The sequence below is a fragment of the Nicotiana sylvestris genome, chromosome 4 (assembly GCF_000393655.2).
Source record: "Nicotiana sylvestris chromosome 4, ASM39365v2, whole genome shotgun sequence".
NCBI classification, from domain to species: domain Eukaryota; kingdom Viridiplantae; phylum Streptophyta; class Magnoliopsida; order Solanales; family Solanaceae; genus Nicotiana; species Nicotiana sylvestris.
This window is the reverse complement of record NC_091060.1, coordinates 63,810,326-63,828,468: the sequence shown is the minus strand read 5'-3', so window position 1 is coordinate 63,828,468 and position 18,143 is coordinate 63,810,326. Positions and strand designations below refer to the sequence as shown.

The 18,143-nt window shown below is 35.3% G+C and overlaps 2 protein-coding genes and 1 pseudogene across 3 annotated transcripts; 2 read left to right on the top strand and 1 right to left on the bottom strand.

The window, feature by feature from the left end:
• The first annotated feature begins 499 nt into the window (after positions 1 to 499).
• LOC104237479 (uncharacterized) lies at positions 500 to 4,359 on the top strand. The gene is made up of 3 exons (XM_009791633.2): positions 500 to 1,595; positions 2,710 to 3,662; positions 3,808 to 4,359. Exons 1-3 carry the CDS (start codon positions 500 to 502, stop codon positions 4,357 to 4,359), a joined length of 2,601 nt encoding a protein of 866 aa, XP_009789935.2.
• Positions 4,360 to 4,442: 83 nt separating this feature from the next.
• On the top strand, positions 4,443 to 6,990 carry LOC104237481 (uncharacterized; annotated as a pseudogene).
• An 8,629-nt stretch (positions 6,991 to 15,619) lies between these two features.
• LOC104237477 (protein JINGUBANG-like) lies at positions 15,620 to 17,281 on the bottom strand. Of its 2 annotated transcripts, none has more exons than XM_009791631.2 (2): positions 16,661 to 17,281; positions 15,620 to 16,472 (listed from the first exon to the last, which is right to left on the bottom strand). In XM_009791631.2, the coding sequence occupies exons 1-2, from the start codon at positions 17,228 to 17,230 to the stop codon at positions 15,789 to 15,791; spliced, it is 1,254 nt and encodes a 417-aa protein (XP_009789933.1). In that variant the 5' UTR covers positions 17,231 to 17,281; the 3' UTR covers positions 15,620 to 15,788. The 2 variants fall into 2 exon arrangements, with proteins under 2 accessions (XP_009789933.1, XP_070027691.1); XM_070171590.1 differs by having other exon boundaries at positions 16,688 to 17,281.
• Positions 17,282 to 18,143: the final 862 nt, after the last annotated feature.

Sequence of the window (18,143 nt, the reverse complement as noted above, 5' to 3'; positions counted from 1 at the left end):
CTATATAAATCCTCATTATCCATTTCACTCATTTCGGACCTGTTTCAATCCAATACTCAACACCGTGAAGGTCTTTAACATTAGAGGTTCTCTGCACTTTCTACTGATATACAAATCTTAAATGACTTTAAAGACAGCTCGCAAACTCCTAATATATCTGCAACTCATGTCAATAACATTAGACTTGAAAGCCACTTCATATTGATGTTGAAATTTCTATTTGGCAGGTCATAATACAACAACTTGGAATTTTGGCCCTCCAACACACACTTGCCAATATTGTGGGGCCATTTTATGGTATGAAGAACGAACAAAAAAAACTAAACAGACAACACGGCCAAAATTCTCATTTTGTTGTATGGAAGGCCGTGTAAGACTACCGTTAATGAGCCAACCCCCGCCCTATCTCAAATATCTTTTGAGCACAGATTCTGGACAACTTGGTATCAGTTTTCGAAAAAATATCATAGTTTATAACTCTATGTTCGCATTTACATCTATGGGAGGCCGAGTTGACAGAAGCATCAATCGTTCAAAGGGCCCATATGTTTTCAGGATGAGTGGTCAAAATTATCATCACATTGGCTCTCTGTTGCCGAAAACTGGGAAAAAACCACAGTTTGCCCAGCACTATATATATGATACTGAAAATGAGATACATAACAGAATGAATAGTCTGCTCCATGAAGAAGTTGATCCTAAAATTGTTCAGGGCTTATCTGAAATGCTGGACGAGCATAATATTTTGGCAAAAATATTTCGAATGGCAAGGGATAGATATAAACAACATCCTGAATCTGTTTTCCGTCTACGACTACTATCCGATAGGACAAGAGATGGCCGACAATACAATATACCCACAGCTTCTGAAGTTGCAGGACTAATAATTGGTGATCTTACTGATGAAAATTTCCAGCGAGATGTTATAGTAGAACATCGGAAAAACAGACATCAAAGAATCACAGATTTACACCCAAGTTTCATGTCTATGACTTACCCATTAATACACCCATATGGTGAAGATGGATATAGGCTTGGAATTCTTTTGACAGATGTAATCAACAAAACTTTCGCGAGAGAACAATTGACAATGAGACAGTTCTACTGCTTCAGGATACAACAAAGACTTAACGAAGCGCACACTCTTCTACAAGCTGGTAGACTATTGCAGCAATACGCCGTGGATGGTTACATGGCAATTGAAGAAGAAAGATTTCGTTATATCCGGAACAATAAAAAAAAACTCAGGGCTGATCTATTTTCTGGATTGATGGATGCTATTGTCCGAGGTGATTCTGATTGTTCAATGATAGGGAAAATCATTATCTTGCCTTCTTCACACACTGGGGGACCTCGATATAGGGTACAAAATTATCAAGATGCAATGGCAATTTGTAGGTGGGCGGGATATCCAGATTTGTTCATTACTTTCACTTGCAACCCAAAGTGGCCAGAAATAAATGAAATGCTCCGTTTAATTGGACAAGAGAGCGATGACAACCGGGTTGATATCATATGCAGAGTTTTCCACATAAAATTGTTCCAGCTAATGCAAGATCTAAAAAAAAAGCAGCCTTTTGGAAAAATAATTGCATGTAAGTTAACTCATTCACTACATAATGCACACATTACTAATAACATAAATATGCATGAAACAAGTGTTAGTAACAGGTCTTTTGAATGTTAGCAATTCTCATTGGTATGAAAACTATAATTTCTTAGTTTATCCTTAAGGCTTTATGTTTTAAGAAGTTCGTCATAATCCAACAACTTAGTTGCGCATGTGGTTATCTGACTTTTGGTAACAATATAATGCATCATACATATGTGTGGAATAGTAAAGGATCTTGAAAAAATAAGTAACAAAAATATTTTGAACTGTTAACGATGCTAATTGATGCTATTTTAACTAAATTGAATTAGACGATCTTACATAATTCTATTATGAAATGTATTTATATGCATATATACAAGTTCTATTAGACTTATATTTGATAACTTCAAAAGAAAGACATAGATGGCAAGTCCAAGCAAAAAAAACAAAAGAATAACTACTAAGTTAGAAGGAAGTTACATAGCTCTTAAGGAGTTGGAGAGCACACAACTATACCAACTATCCCAGTCTGATAGCAACCCTAGCTACAGATCCAAGCTTCAAAAATAATTACGCCCATAATACATAACTATAGGACTTAATACCAAAACAGAGTAGATATTAAATTGTACGTTCGTATACAATCTTTACCCATAAGCACCCCATTCACCAGGATTGGCAATGGAGTAATTGTCATGAGCAATGTTGCTCGGACTCTCCGAAAATATTGCCGGGTAAGAGTCGGATTCTCCAAAAGTAATGTATTTTTGGAGAATCCGACACGGGTGCGGCAGTATTTTGGAGAGTCCGTGCAACATAGGTCATGAGCCTCTAAAAGTCCTGCCAATGTCCATATAAGAATCATTGACATATCATACGTTTGTATAGATAACTTTTTTTAGCACAAATGCACATAGACAACAGTTGTTATTGATATCACCAAATCCTTTTTGTCATGTCAGATTAAATCTCAATCTTAATCCACGAGAATTTTTACCGCCGGAAAACAAAGAATAATTACATAGTATAGCTTCTGCATATGCTGGTAAAAGAATGTGTACTGCATGTCTTTTGTGCCTGCATCCTAACCATAACCTTATACTATTCATTTACAGGTTTATATACAATTGAGTTTCAGAAAAGAGGTTTACCTCATGCGCATATATTGCTCTTCCTGCATCCCACATTAAAAAGCCTCTCCACGGATCATATTGACAGAATAATAGCAGCAGAAATACCTGATTTGGAAGTTGATCCTGACGGTTATAATGCTGTTAAGAACTTTATGATGCATGGACCTTGCGGAGAATTAAATCCACATTGCCCATGTATGAAGCAAGGAAAGTGCACGAAGCATTTTCTGAAGAAAGTCAATGATCGAACAACTTTTGATTCAGATAGATTTCCTATTTATAGGAGAAGGAACACAGGTACTCAACTCAAGAAAAATGGCGCCAACTTAGACAATAGATATGTTGTCCCTTACAATAGGGATTTGCTTGTCAAATATGATGCACATATAAATGTCGAATTATGCAATTACTCAAGGTCTGTGAAGTACCTGTTCAAGTATGTCCATAAAGGGTCTGATAGAGCAACTGCAACTATAGAATCTACCAATACAACTGCAGAAAATGATGAGATAAATAAATATCTAGACTGCAGATACATATCAGCTATAGAAGCTTGCTGGAGGATTTTTAAATTTGATATACATTATAGAAAGCCGGCAGTTGAGCGTCTGCCTTTTCATTTAGAGGGACAAAATACAATAATATTCGAAGAAGGAAAGCGAGCAGAAAGCATGATTAGCAGACCGGACATAGAAAAGACAAAATTCACAGAATGGTTTGAGGCGAACAAAAGATATGATGATGCACGAGAGCTAACATATTCGGACTTTCCTACGCATTGGGTCTGGAATGCAAAGGACAAAACTTGGAATAGAAGGCAAAGTGGGAAGGCAGTTGGTAGAATTTACTTCGCACATGCTGCAAGTGGAGAACGTTTTTATATGGGAATGCTGCTTAACTTTGTGAAAGGAAGCACTTCCTATGAACGGAGTGGAGTATAAAAATTATAGAGATGCATGCTATGCGTTAGGATTATTAGATGATGATAAAGAGTGGAATGACTGCTTAGCCGAGGCTGCACTTTGGGCGACAGGAAATGAGTTGAGACATCTATTTGTAACGATACTTATTCACTGTCAGGTATCTGATTCAAGCAAATTTTGGAAGAACAACCGTGGAATTTTATCAGAAGATATAACATCATTACAGAGAAAGAGATTTCAATTGAAAAATTTACAGTTAACTGAAAAACAAGTAGAAGCATATACATTATTTGAGATTGAAACCATCATATTAAAGATGGGAAAAAGTTTGAAAGACATAGATGGAATGCCGCTACCAGATTCTGCGTTACTGCGAAATGTGGAAAACCGTCTGCTCAATGAGGAGCTAGACTATGACAAAGAGGAGCTAAAAATACTGCACGACAAATCATTCGCTCTCTTAAATGATTGCCAAAAGTTAGCTTATGATGCAATAATAACATCAGTTGAGAATGAACAAGGACGATTATTTTTTATAAATGGACATGGTGGTACTGGCAAGACATTTCTATGGAATACAATAATTTCCAACCTCAGATCACAATCAAAAATAGTTCTTCCCGTTGCTACTTCTGGAATTGCAGCTTTGTTATGCCAAATGGTAGGACCGCTCATTCGTGCTTCCATATTGCTTTGGATGTTACTGTAGAATCCACTTGTAAAATAAAACAAGCCACCCACTTAGCTGAACTTCTCAATAGAACTTCTTTAATTATTTGGGATGAAGCCCCCATGGCAAATAAGTTATGTTTTGAAGCATTAGATAAGACGTTGAGAGATATCCTGCGAATGAGGTATGAAAATAGCTCTGACAAACCTTTTGGAGGCCTTACAGTTGTATGTGGTGGCGATTTTCGCCAAATATTACATGTTATTCCAAAGGGTACCCGAGCTGATATTGTTGATGCATCACTAAACTCCTCTTATTTGTGGCCATTTTTCACAATATATGAACTGAAGCAAAATATGAGACTATGCAATGGAAAAGTAAGTGATTGCGAGGCTGACCAAATTGCTACTTTTGACAAATGGTTGCTACAGGTTGGAAATGGATCATTTTACGATGACATTAACAAGGAGCTAATCAAATTGCCTCCTGATGTATGCATGAAATCATCTAACGACCCAATCGGATCGATTGTTGAGGCAGTTTATCCATGTCTCCTACAAAATTACAGTGACCCAACATATCCGAAAGAAAGAGCAATACTAACGCCAAAAAATGATATGGTACATGAGTTGAACGATAGAATTCTGAAAATGATACCAGGTGAAGGAAGAACATATTTCAGCTCTGACAATGTATGCAAAGCGAGCATGAACACTAACGATGAAGAACTGTTGTACCCAACCGAATTTCTAAATAGCTTAACATTCCCTGGCATCCCTAATCATGACATACACTTAAAAGTAGGTACACCAGTTATGCTTCTCAGAAATCTAAACCAAACAGAAGGCCTATGCAACGGAACAAGATTAATTGTCAGGCATCTTGGAAATTGGTCTGTCAGCGCAAACATCATGTCCGGAAAGAACATTGGTTCGAGCGTCACAATTCCAAGAATCATAATGTCTCCCAACGATTCAAAGTGGCCATTCAAGCTTAACAGAAGGCAGCTCCTTTGGCGCCATGTTTTGCCATGACAATCAATAAAAGTCAAGGACAGTCTCTTAACCATGTCGGCTTGTATCTTCCGAAGCAAGTATTCACCCATGGTCAATTATATGTGGTTGTCTCCCGAGTAACAACAAGAGAGGGATTAACCATACTAAATGTTGACGACGACGCAGAAGATCCTACATTCATTAAAAATATTGTTTACAAAGAGGTATTCCAAAATATACGCCCTATGGTTGCTGAGACACGCGAGGTATTTCTTAGTCTTTTCCAAATTGTGACATGACCTTTATACAATCTTACAAATAGTTACTTCATTACAATTATTTCAAAATGTTTGTGCTTCAGGATAACTAACTATACCATTGATAATTCATGCTGGAATAAGCACTCAATATCGATGACGATATTAAACGTCCTGCTTCAGTTGTGCTTAAGCCATCCAAAAATGCAGATTATTACTTTTCCGAGAAGGCTATGCAATAATTAATACATAACTGATGTTAGTATTCATATATTTTGTATTTACTGTAATGAATAGGAAGATTTTACAAAAGATACTATTGGTGTATAACTGATGTTAGTATACATTTTTGTTCTATTTGAAATACATTTAGGTATTTTTCACTTTCTTTTGTTAAGAAGCCAGTCATTTCTTCATCTCTTCTTAGATTTTTTTAAATACATTTAGGTGTTTCTTCCTTTCTTTTGTTAAGCAGCCAGTCATTTCTTCATCTCTTATTACATTTTGTTACTTTGTTAACTTCGTAAAACCAGATTTATTGTGTGTACTTTTATTTTGTCATCCAAGTTGTTTATGCATATATCTTTAGATTACATATTAGATGAATCATATGAATTGTTACTCAATTAAATTTTTGCAAAATCAAAAATAACTTTGTGGGAAGAATTTGGAGAGAAGTTCGAACCATTTCTATACAACGACTTTGGCCCGTATGTTGTCATAGTTACTCCTACAACAGTTAAATAATTCCATGGTAATTTTTAATGTTAACCAATCATTCCTATGTAATTTATTACTGATATTCTGAATATACATTAAAGTTTGTTTTAAAACTGCATTCACCATTTACAGGTGAGGTTACTTTTGCCACATACGCAAGCAAAATATATGTAAATCTAGAAATAGATTACATAACAACTTTGATTCAAAAGTTTGGTCCCACATTTCTTGGTGTACAAACTATCGAAAGCTCTCATGTCAATAACATTCCCATACAGGAAGAGATGTTTATGAACAGGATGAACATTAACGAGTTGTTGGAGTCCGATTGCAGTGCCGAAATATATGTTATTTCCCTATTTCTACTTCTTTGTAATTAAAATTACAGTTCTTCGAGATGCTTCTACTAATTAGATTTTTTTTATATGCTAGGATAATGTACCTCCACAAATCCAATGCCTTTGCGGCAAGGAATTTATTTTCAAGCTACGATTTAACAATTACAATATTAAAGAGGGGCTTGAAAATTATACCGTATCTAAGTTGTTCATTCCAGATGAGAATCTGGAATTGCAATACACAACAAGGAAAGAACAAAAGGTATTGTGATATAGATTGTTTTAAATGGCAATCCAGATGTATATGTACACTGAAAATATGATTTATTTTCGTTGGTTATGCAGGGAAAAGAAGGTTGAGGATAACATTGAAACAAAACGCTTTGTTGAAGGAAAGGTAAATTTCTTTACTGTTTTATTTAGCAAACTTTCAACTACAAAAGAAATTAGTTATACTATTGGTGAATAATTATCTAATATGTTCACTATGTAACACGATTCAAATTTATTATTTTGTTTCTCATTCAAATTTATTATTTTGTTTCTCATGTGCGATCATGCTTCTAAAGTATTCTTTTTGAAATTATTTTGTAAATGTCCATTGCCTGCCAGGAGACATTGTACGACAATATAATAAAAGGAGTGCGATTGAATTACGCCATGAACGCGCGAAGCGCGGGCAATTTACCTAGTTTTGTATATATACGAAAAAGTAGTAGAGTCAAAAAAGAAAAAAAAATCTTATTAGTGAACAACAGTCCCTTCGAGATACCCACTAATTCTCCAACACTAATTAAATTAAAGCACGTCTTATTTATCTTGTCACTTTGAGCCGTCGTATGTATTTTGACCCAACATGTTTGTTTCACACCCCGATCATATAGAAGTAGTTAACCTGTACACCATGCTCAGTCATGAAGTTGAGCTATTGTATTATTTTTTTAACATTTTAGAAAGCGAAGCATTGGTGACAAACGTGGAGTATAGGCATATTTAAATAATTCGTGAAACAATCTAATTGACATATTGTATACGGGCAAAATCAGGGTAAGCGAGCCACTTTGATTTTTCGGTAGGGCAAACGAAGCAATGACATAACTACCCGGAATCGGGATCGAAGCCAAGATCCTCTCGCACTGAGTCCTGAACGAAGCACTTACCACCGAGGCCATCGAGGCAACAGCCCCCGAATCCAGTTCGGGCTCCAAGACCTCGGAAGGTATAACCAAACGGTTGCACACGACTAACGAAGGGCCGTGATATCCGCGCCCAACCGGATATAACGCCGTGGATCTCGGCCTGTATCAACAGCGGATTTGTGATTAACGAAAACGAAGACTTTTACCTTTCTTAGAGTTGTACTTGAGGTAAAATTCCCCTACTATATAAAGGGAAAGTTTAGGGAGACTGTAACATGCATTCCAATGCAATATACACTTGTTTTTTCTGCTTCTAAGTTGTTCAAAGTTCTTGTTCTTGTTCATAGTTCTTCACAGATATATGGCTCCGAACCGAGGGCAGAACAATCACTAAGTTCATACCCGAGCTCGGACTTAACATTACTACTGGTTTGATTATTTGTTTTACCTTTAATTCCTTTGTCTAATGTTATTGATCATTTTGTATTGGATTAATCCATATATCCTTTTAACCACGTATAAATTCAATTGTTATCATTTTTAAGGGTAAACACATATATACCTGGGGGCTAGGAGTGTGCCAAGTCTGAAAAGTATCTGGTGATCAGCTATAAACAGATCAACTCCTTGACACATTCATTCGGTATTATATTCTTTCATATCAATTATTAATCTACTCATCTGTTTTACTGGCAGCTGTCCGACGAAAATAATTTTTTTAACCAAGTCTAAATAAACTTTTCCCTAGTTTTATACTGAAGATCATCTTGGATTTCAGCTCCATCTGTATTTGGACATGTCGCTGCTTCACAGACACACAATTTCTGCAATATATGTAATATACATACCACCTTAAGTCAAAGTTAAATGATGTAATTCTGCTCCACGAAAAAATAAATATATGTTTTCTAGATTAGCAGTATCATTAAGTATGTTTAGTTAATTATAATTGCGGCAGAAAGAGATAAGTAGTGCACTTTTTCACTTACTTATACTCAACGTGGCGCTTTAATATGTGCTTACGGACCTAATTCAACGTATATGCATTAACTTTAAAAGCTTGCTTACACTATCAACCTGGTCTAATTTTTTTAAAGTTAGCAGATTTGATTGTTATAAATAATTAGTATTTGTTGTAGGCCAGTTTAATCAAATAATATATAAATTGTACATTGTCAAAACATATAACTTAAACTCACTTGAAAAAGATTAAAAACTCAAAAATTATTTAATTTAACTTTAGAGATATCTCAAGGATTTTGTTCTGTCTCCTAAAGTTCCATCTCCTCAATCCTTATCCGGTTCAATAGAAAAAATAGACATTTTTCAAATTGTAAAAAGAAAGGAAGATATATATATATATGAGGTAAATCCGAAATTTGGAAGTGCGACTTTTAGCCTAACTCCGAATCCACTAGTAATTAATTAAGCAAATCAAATCTCATAAGCTTGGTAAGAAAGATTAAATATTGTAGATATTAAATCATAACCCCAAACATTAATGTAAAGTTAACAAGTGTACGTAGAATACATTTTGTATTTGTATCACCTTATAGGTTTATAGGAGATAGGCTAGAGGATGACAATCTTTGTGTCCGGGTGTAATTCTCATCACCTTCCTTATTCATTTATTTGTCCTCAATACATCACCATGGTCCCGGCGAAAATCGATTCTTCCTTTTTTTTTTTTTTCATTTCTTTTCTATTCTCTTTGTGGGCGTTTGGATATAAGAATTCTAAAATTTCGAAAAAAGGTAAAAAAAAAAAAAAATCAAGTGAAAATCGTATTTGAAAATTAGAGTTGTGTTTGGACATGAATATAATTTTGGGTTGTTATTGAATTTTTGTGAGGGATCTGAGTGAAAATTTTGAAAAACAGTTTTTTGGAGTTTTTTCAAATTTTCGAAAAATTCCAAAATTGATCTTCAAGTGAAAATTGAAATTTTATGTCCAAACACAGATTTTGAAAAAAAGGTAAAAAAAATTCGAAAAAAAATAAAATAAAAATTCATGGCCAAGTGAGCTCTTATAGCCCGTTTGGCCAAGCTGCAAAAATCAGCTTATTTTGAGAAGTGTTTTTTTTTTTTCAAAAGTGTTTTTCTCAAAAGTACTTTTGGTGAGAAGCAGTTTGTGTTTGGCTAATTAATTTGAAAAGCACTTCTGAGTAGCAATTAGTGTTTGGTCAAGCTTTAAAAAACTGCTTCTAAGTGTATTTTTCTCAAAAGTGCTTTTCAAAAAAGTGCTTTTGGAGATAAACTACTTTTTTCTGCTTCTCCAAGACTGCTTCTGCTTCTCCCCAAAAACACTTTTTTCCCTTTCAAAAGCTTGGCCAAACACCTTAATTTTAGAAAAAAAAACACTTTTGACAAAAAAAGAAGTGTTTTTGTCTCAAGAAAAGCTTGGCCAAACAGGCTATAGTCATGGATGCAAAGCTCAGCTGGCTTGAGGCTTAGTCAGCTCGCTTGTGTTTTAGTTCGGCTCGCTTCGACTTGGTCAAATTCAAGCTCCCCCTTGCTAACTTTGTCCGTTAACTAAATTTAATTATTATTTTAATTAAAAGAAAATTTCATCCCTTATGTGAACTCTATGCCATCTTACAATGAGGGGTATTTGTGCACTTTCAAGGATGCTGATAATTACGCCGAGGGCCTCAGGGAGTCACCTATTTCACCCTTGTTTCTATTATTGTGCATTGAGGACAATGCAATTTCTTAAATATGGGATATGGTATTCTTATTTGTGTGTACTTGTTTTTTTGATTTTGCCACTTGGTTTTGTTTTGATATATTTTTTGCTTTCATTAGACAATAGTTGGCCAGTAATAATTTAACTCCAGTTCTAATTGGCATGTAATAGTTAGTAATTGTAATTGTTTAGTTTTGACTTTTTGCGATGATGGATTTCCTCGACTGTCTTCTCGAGGGATTTGAAGTCGAATGAAAAAAATACAAAAAAATCAAAAACTTTTGAAAATCCAAAAATATATCTTTTTTTATTAATTTTCTTAGATAGTGTAATATTTTTCTTTTGAATTTTCTTTGTGCCACGGTCTTTTCTAAGGATTTTATTTGAACCGGGTGTAGTTAGTTTTTCTATTAATAGGAATAAAGAAGTATTGTGTAATAGTGCTAAATGAAGATTGCTTGTCTTAACTTTGATGTGCTTTGAGAGTGGTGAGTGCCTTAGTATGACACTTAGGCTAATTTCTTGACTCATGTATAAATGCCTTAAATTGTTGGATTTCGACCTTGCTTAACTGCTTTGACTAGAGAGTCGGGATAGATCTAGTCCTAAGTGAATTATGTGACATGGTATTAGTAAGGTTTATTGATATTCTGTGCATGTCAGTTGATGTCTAGAACAGCCCCGTGTATTTGAAAAGCGAATTAGTAGTCTTAATCAGTCTAGGAAGTGATAGAGACATTTTCTTAGCAATATATATGCTCATTACCCACTAAATTATATGTATCCTAGTTATCCCCTTTGAGCCTGTAATCCTATTTTCTTTAGTAACCACATTACAAGCCTGACCCGTTTGTTAAATTGACCATCTATTCGAACTGTTTACCTCTCCTGAGCACTTATAATTGTTGTTACCTTGTCAAAATCTAAGTGGAGATATGATTGAGTTTTTGAGTGGAACTATAGAAAAATGAGAAAGGTTCAGTATTTTGAAGGGAAAAAAAAGTGAGAGTCACTTGTAGGGAATCGAAAGAGGAAAAAAAACAGAAGAAAAAAGCCTGAAGAAGAAAAAAAATATTGGTGTTTGTAAATAGAAAATTATTCCTTGCTAAGTGGTAAATCTTGCTTTGTTTGTGCTTAAAAAAAATGGGAGCTTAGAGCTATTATTTTTGTGATCGTTGGGGTGCGATTCAACATAAGTGTGGGTTTGAATTGGTGAAGTTGTATGTATTAAAGTGTTTAGGGAAGTGTAGTCACTATGATCTATATGTATTATACCCGTCCCGCAGCTGACATTACAACAAATAAAGTCCTACTTGATCCTTGATTGAATTACCTCAAATTAGTAGAGTATTACATGACAGGCAAGCCTATGGTGTGCCTTCTACAGCACATAAATTTTATTTCTGAGAGTGAGTGAGTTCTTTCTATCTTGAGCTCCTATTTGTTCATGAATTTTATTGTGTGTGGAAGTAATCTCTATCTTTGGTATGAGGGAACATGATTGCGAAGGAGAGAGAATACCTTTGTCCTTTATCTTAGAGTAAGCGAGCATGTTTTAAATAATACGTGGTACTTCGAGTCGAGTCTTGAGGCTGAGTGGTTACGGTATGGTGCTTAATTTTATTCTTGGCATGGTGAGTTAAGAAGGGTCTTTAATGAAAATTTTGTCTCTATGTGAAGTGTAGTTTGATTGTTTGAGGAAGAGAAATGGTTTAAGTGTGGGGTATCGATGGTAGGCTAGGATTCCATGTTTTAGCCGCATTTTACACTCTAATTACTGCACTTTGAGAGTGCTTAAGCTTAAATGATGATGATTTGCACTTATTACGCGTTTTAGGCCTTGTAGAAAATAATTCCGAGTTAAGACGATAATGTGGAGCTAAATTGTTTAAATTGGAGTTTTGAAATCTGAGTAAAAGCCCAAGAAATTAAACTGAGATCACGTTTAGGAGTCAAGGACCACTTCTGAATATCAAAAAGTGGAAAACATATTACTTTGATATTTTTGCACTACCGCGCCGCATGGAGTGTCATGAGGCGCGGCGTGTCAGTGCAATGGGGCGTGCCTCAAAATAATTCATCTCTTTGAACTTCTCCATTAGCGCGGCGCGGCGCGCCTGTGCAATTTCGCAAGAGTATTTTCTCACTTCGACTTAGAAAGGTTAGTTCCCTCTGGACCCACTTTGACATAGTATAAATACACCAAAAATATAATTTTGAGGAGAGTTTCGGCCTATGAAGGATTTGAGGAGCAACTAAGGCAAGAAGACACAAGATTTCAACCAACAATCAGTGTAATACGAGAGTTTGTATCGAATCATTAACGTCGATGTTGCCTATGACTTTAAACCTTTTTAGATTAATTTTCCATCGTTATATAGTAGTTTACCATAGGGTTTAACGGATATGGTGTTTGATTGAAATTTGTGATTTTAACTCTGATTCAATTGTATAAATACGTTGATGGAGCTTTGAATTATTGCAACTTTAGTCACCTGTTTATTTAATCGAAAGATAAATATTTTGGTGGTTATCATTGCATTATTTGGGTTTGTTTAATTTGGTGATTCGTCTTAGTAATCGAGAGAGCTTTCTGAATTGTTGATTAAACAAATTTAGAAGAATATTCGAGAGACACTTTCTTAAGACTATGTCATTAACGTGTTCTTGCATATATTCACAGTGCTTTATATTGGTTTATTCTGTAGAGTTCAGATTAAATCGAAAGAGGAATTTTGACCTTATTCTAAGCTAATTATTGAGTGAATTAGTGAGAATCATTAGAGCCTTAGAAGTGAACTCAACCAGAGTTAGATCTCGAATAGCTATCATACACCTATCATGTCACAACTCTTATTTCTCATATAGTTTACAAACCATTTTAGTTCAACTCTTATTCTCTATGATCAAGTATAATTATTCGTAATCTTAATTAGTAGTTAATTATAGTTGATAACATTTCAATCAAAGTGTTGATCATCCTGGATAGTAGTTAACTAGAAATTACTAGAGCATTATTCAAATTCAATCTCTGTGGAGACGATTATTTTACTATACTATCTTTGGCTAGCGAGCATCAATTTTGTGTTGTGTTTTGTGCTCGTCAATATGAAACCTATACATGGTCTCTAACATGGTTCAAGGAGTTCACATAACTATACAAATGATCAAAATAGGTATCATAGGAAGTACACAGTCCAAACAAGGCATACTAGAAGCCTAAAGTCCACTTCTGTCAAAATCATACATAGCATCCGCATAGACGCTCATTACCTTGCATATACGTCACTTTTCACACATTTAAATTAGCCAAATAAGGTCACATCCTAAGGAGTATTCTCTTAAAATAAGATTTGGCAAGATACTTACCTCAAAGGAGTAAAATCAATACTCCAAGAATGTCTTTCCCTTAGAAATCACCTCCAACTCGCTTGAATCTAGCAAAAAATATCTCAATAACGTTGAACAAAGTCATAGTAATCAATTCCAAACAATAAAGCTTTAATTTTTATTCAATTTAAAAAAGTCAACAAAAGTTAATTAGAGCCCGCATGGTCAAAACCCAAGTCAAGGGGTATATCCCGACTACCCATAATCCCACGAGTCTATATATGTGTTTGATTTTCAAATCATAGCTCAAAATTCTAAATTTTCACTCTCTTAAGTTGTAGGAAGAACCCTCCAAATTTACCTCAAAATTTTATGTTGTAGGTGTTAATAATCCATGTAGATTCTTGAAATAATGTCAAAATTGAGTAGAAATCACTTACCCCTTAGTCTTAAATGAAAATCTCCGAGCAAAATTGCCCATATCCAAGTCTAGGGTTCAAAATAGGAGAGAATGGCAAAAATTATGAAATACAACACTTAAATATTCTATTATGGGGTACCCTTCACGAACGCGGTCCAAGCTTCTCGTTTGAGAAATGGCAAATTTCCTCCTTCGCGAACACAACTAACCCTCTGTGAATGCGATGCATCTTAGCCCAGCCTCCGCATGAATGCGACCTTGCCTTCGCGAACGCGAAGGCTAAAGCTCCAGCTCCCAACTCCCCTTTGCGAACGTGACTTACACATTGCAAATGCGAAGAACAAATCCTCCCCAACTCCAATCCTTCATCGTGAACGCGAGACTACCCTCGCGAACGCAATTAATACCCGACACTAGCACTCAACCAACTCCAAACATGCTCTAGATAGTCTGGAACTCACCCGAGCTACCTGAGTCCATGTCCAATCGTACCACCTAGTCCATAAACACAATTGAACCTATCCAAAGCTTGCAAACACATATGATAACATCACATCTATGAATCGAAGCTCAAATCATATGTTGAACTTCTCTTAAGTTCAAAAACTTTCAAACTACCAACCAAGCGTTTGATTCAAGTCTAAATAATTCAGATCACATACAAACTTTGTACACAAGTTTCATACAGCAAAAAGAACGTACTCGATGTTCCAGAACAACAACCGAAATCTAATAAAATCAAAGTCAACTCCCGGTCAAACCTATAAACTCTCTAAACCTTCAAATTGCCAACTTTCTGAAAAAGGATCCAAAATCCTCTATGAACATCCAAATCAAAATTCGAATATACGCCTAAGTTAAAAATTACCATACAAATTTATTGGAACCATCAAATTACTAATCCGAGACCATCTACTCAAAAGTCAAACGTTGATTAACTCTTAATAACTTAAGCTTTCAAAATGAGACTTAAGTGTCTCCAATCACTCTCAAACCTTCCCGAAGCCAAACTAACTAATCCCGCAAGTTACAAAACACCAACAGACACAGGAAGCATCAAAGAGGGAAAGGAGACTTAAAAAACGACTGCCCGATCATTACAGTTGCGATTGCAAGTATTTGGGAAAGGTTTTAAATGTGAAAAGTCTTCTAATGTGGAAAAGGTTCTTTTGTCCCATCGCATTTCATTTCTTTGTTAAAGACTTGGGAAAAACTAAGTTTCCAAATTACATGCTCAAAAGAATATAATTCCATAGGACTAACATTCATACCTCTTAGCACAAAGAATAGACAAACTATTCTTGAATTTCCTTACTCCCACACATTGTCTGTAAATATAGCTTACCATAAGAAATAGGGATAGGAGAGTGATAATATTTCGGGAGAATGAGAACATATAAAGTAAACTCTTGAGATAAAAATGGATGGAGAACTTCTAAAGCTCGTCTCCATTTCCATTGTCCAACCCCCAAACAGAAAAGGTAAGAAAACCAACAATCAAAAAAAAATAAAGTCATATGTTCTCTTTTATAGTTACAATATCGTACTATGATAAAGGTAAAAAAGGTACGAATAGATAAATTCTAGAGGTAATTAGGAACCCAAAGTTTCCAAACCTTAACATAACAATCCAAGCTACCACTATAAACCAGGTAAGAATTTCCGGAACCAGAATCATCTTTTACACTAGTATCTAAAGCTGCAGTCAAGCACTTAACTGGACCACTGTGCCCTTCAAACACTGCCAAACAAGAATAACTTTTTCCAAATCCTCTCTTCCATATTCTCACAGTTTTATCAGCTGATCCACTGCATACCAAATCAGAGACTACAGCCAAACACAAAATAGATTTTTTGTGTCCTCTTAATGCCCCTGACACCACCATCTGGCTAGCACTACTGCTCTCTTTCTCCCATACAACTATTGACCGATCACAAGCACCAGAGTATAAAATAGAACCGTCTTCACTAAGAGCTAATGCATTCACTGCTGATTTGTGCTTCTCTAGAGTAGCCAATAGGGTATGATTCTTGTCTTCTTGTTTCTTCCATACTTTGATTTTCTTGTCTGCTGACCCAGTGTAAACATGTCCATTGTTGGATAAAACTATAGAGTTGATAGCATCATCGTGTGCATTCCATACTGATTCTATGCATTTGAAATCTGAAGTTCTCCATACTTTAAAACTTCTGTCCCATGAAGCAGAGTAAAGCAAAGAGCCATCTTTGGATAAGGCTAAAGCTGACACTGTGTCAACATGATGTACCTGTTGAGACATAATACACTTTGAATAATGGTCGATATACTATTAGAACAAAATGTATATTTTCATGTGCTTGGCCAAGAAAATGAATCAAGATCAGGCATGGAAGGAGTATTGAGACATGAAATAAATAAGTATTATCTCAGATAATTCAAGCTTTTAAATAAGATGGTCACATAATTCAACAATACCCATGTGCATTTCTTGTGTCTACGCACTTGTACGTAGTTCCTTGTCCAAAATAGCTTCGTACAACGATCGTTGATTGTTGGTAAGGTGGCAATGCACTTGTATTTTTTATTAGGCGTACCATTGTCGATTTTCCAAACTCGGATTCTATGATCTTGGTGGGCGCTGAAGAGCTTATCTCCCAAGATAACTATGGATTTGACTGCGCTGCAACTTTGGGAAACAATGTTTTGTGTTGAATAATTGTCCTGTATTGAAGAATTTCTATCCCAAACGAAGATTTCGCCATTAGAAGAGCCGCTATAGAGGTAATTTCCAGCGAGAGATAGGCAGAATATGTAGGAGGAGTGGCCTGTAAGTGTAGCTGCACAGTGGTGGTAGGTGTTGGAGAGATGTTCAAATTGAGAAGATGATATAGAAAGAGAAAGAACAGATAGCAGACTTGGCTGTGAGTAGAGAGAAGAAAATGACCTTGAAGATAATGATGATGAAGAATCTGAGGAAAGATGTTTAGAGTTAGATTGATCAGAATCTGATAATTCTTTCTTTGATAGGAAAGGTAGAAGTACCATTTTTGTGTTCCTGACAGGGAATTGAAGAGGAAGAAATATTAAACAGTTCAAATAAAGGGCGGAATTTTTCATGAGTGAACTTCACTTTGCAATTGTTGGCTGTTTATAAATAAGTAGGAAAAACGTATTTTAGCAAAATGGCACTCGTAATAAAGAATAAAGAAAAGTTAAAAAACAAATGAGACAGTGGCAAAAGGGTGTACATATGGGCCCAAGAAGGGACTGTTCAATATGAAAGGTGGAGTCATTTGGGAATGGGAGTGCATAATCTAAACCATAGTCATGACTCCAAAAGCCATCATTTGGTGTAGTATTGTGAATGTCTGAGAATGAATCTTGAACCACTTTGTCTTTTGTGGATAATTTAATTTATTCTTAAGATAAACCTAGATGCTTCTCTAAGGTTTGGCAATTAGTCCCTACATTCTGTTCTCTGTAACTTCTAAAGTTGAGATTTATCATTTATCCATGTTTATGGTATAAATGGATCCACATTCGGGCCATTCCTTTTACGGATGTTTTGAGAATTATGGAGAACAGTTCAGATATTGGTAGGTAATCATAAGGTTCAGCACTATTGATTAATTTCAAGACTGCAAAAGCACAAGCAAAGACTCATTTTTGCAAGGAACAAAATATGGTTAAACCTTAATTAATCACCAAAAGGATGGGGAAAAACTCCGCAACATCCCATTATTAAGGTAAATCCCAAGAGCCAAATCCATCTTACTGCAAATACAATAGTTAAAGTCAACCTTGAATATAAGAAGAGAATTCCTTTTGGATTAGATGCTAATCGTGCTAGGTATTGTCTTAATTATCTTACCATATTTGTTTCTCCTATCTATTGAAGGAAAGGGCAACATGTTTATCATAATTGAATTTTCCTTCTTGTAGAAGAAAATTTTAAATT

Coding starts and splice junctions, on each gene's coding strand:
- LOC104237479 (XM_009791633.2), top strand. CDS start 500: ATGGGAGGCCGAGTTGACAGAAGCATCAATCGTTCAAAGGGCCCATAT. Junction 1,596..2,709: donor TTTTGGAAAAATAATTGCAT/GTAAGTTAACTC, acceptor ATTCATTTACAG/GTTTATATACAATTGAGTTT. Junction 3,663..3,807: donor CTTCCTATGAACGGAGTGGA/GTATAAAAATTA, acceptor ATTCACTGTCAG/GTATCTGATTCAAGCAAATT.
- LOC104237477 (XM_009791631.2), bottom strand. CDS start 17,230: ATGGTACTTCTACCTTTCCTATCAAAGAAAGAATTATCAGATTCTGAT. Junction 16,473..16,660: donor GACACAAGAAATGCACATGG/GTATTGTTGAAT, acceptor ATGTCTCAACAG/GTACATCATGTTGACACAGT.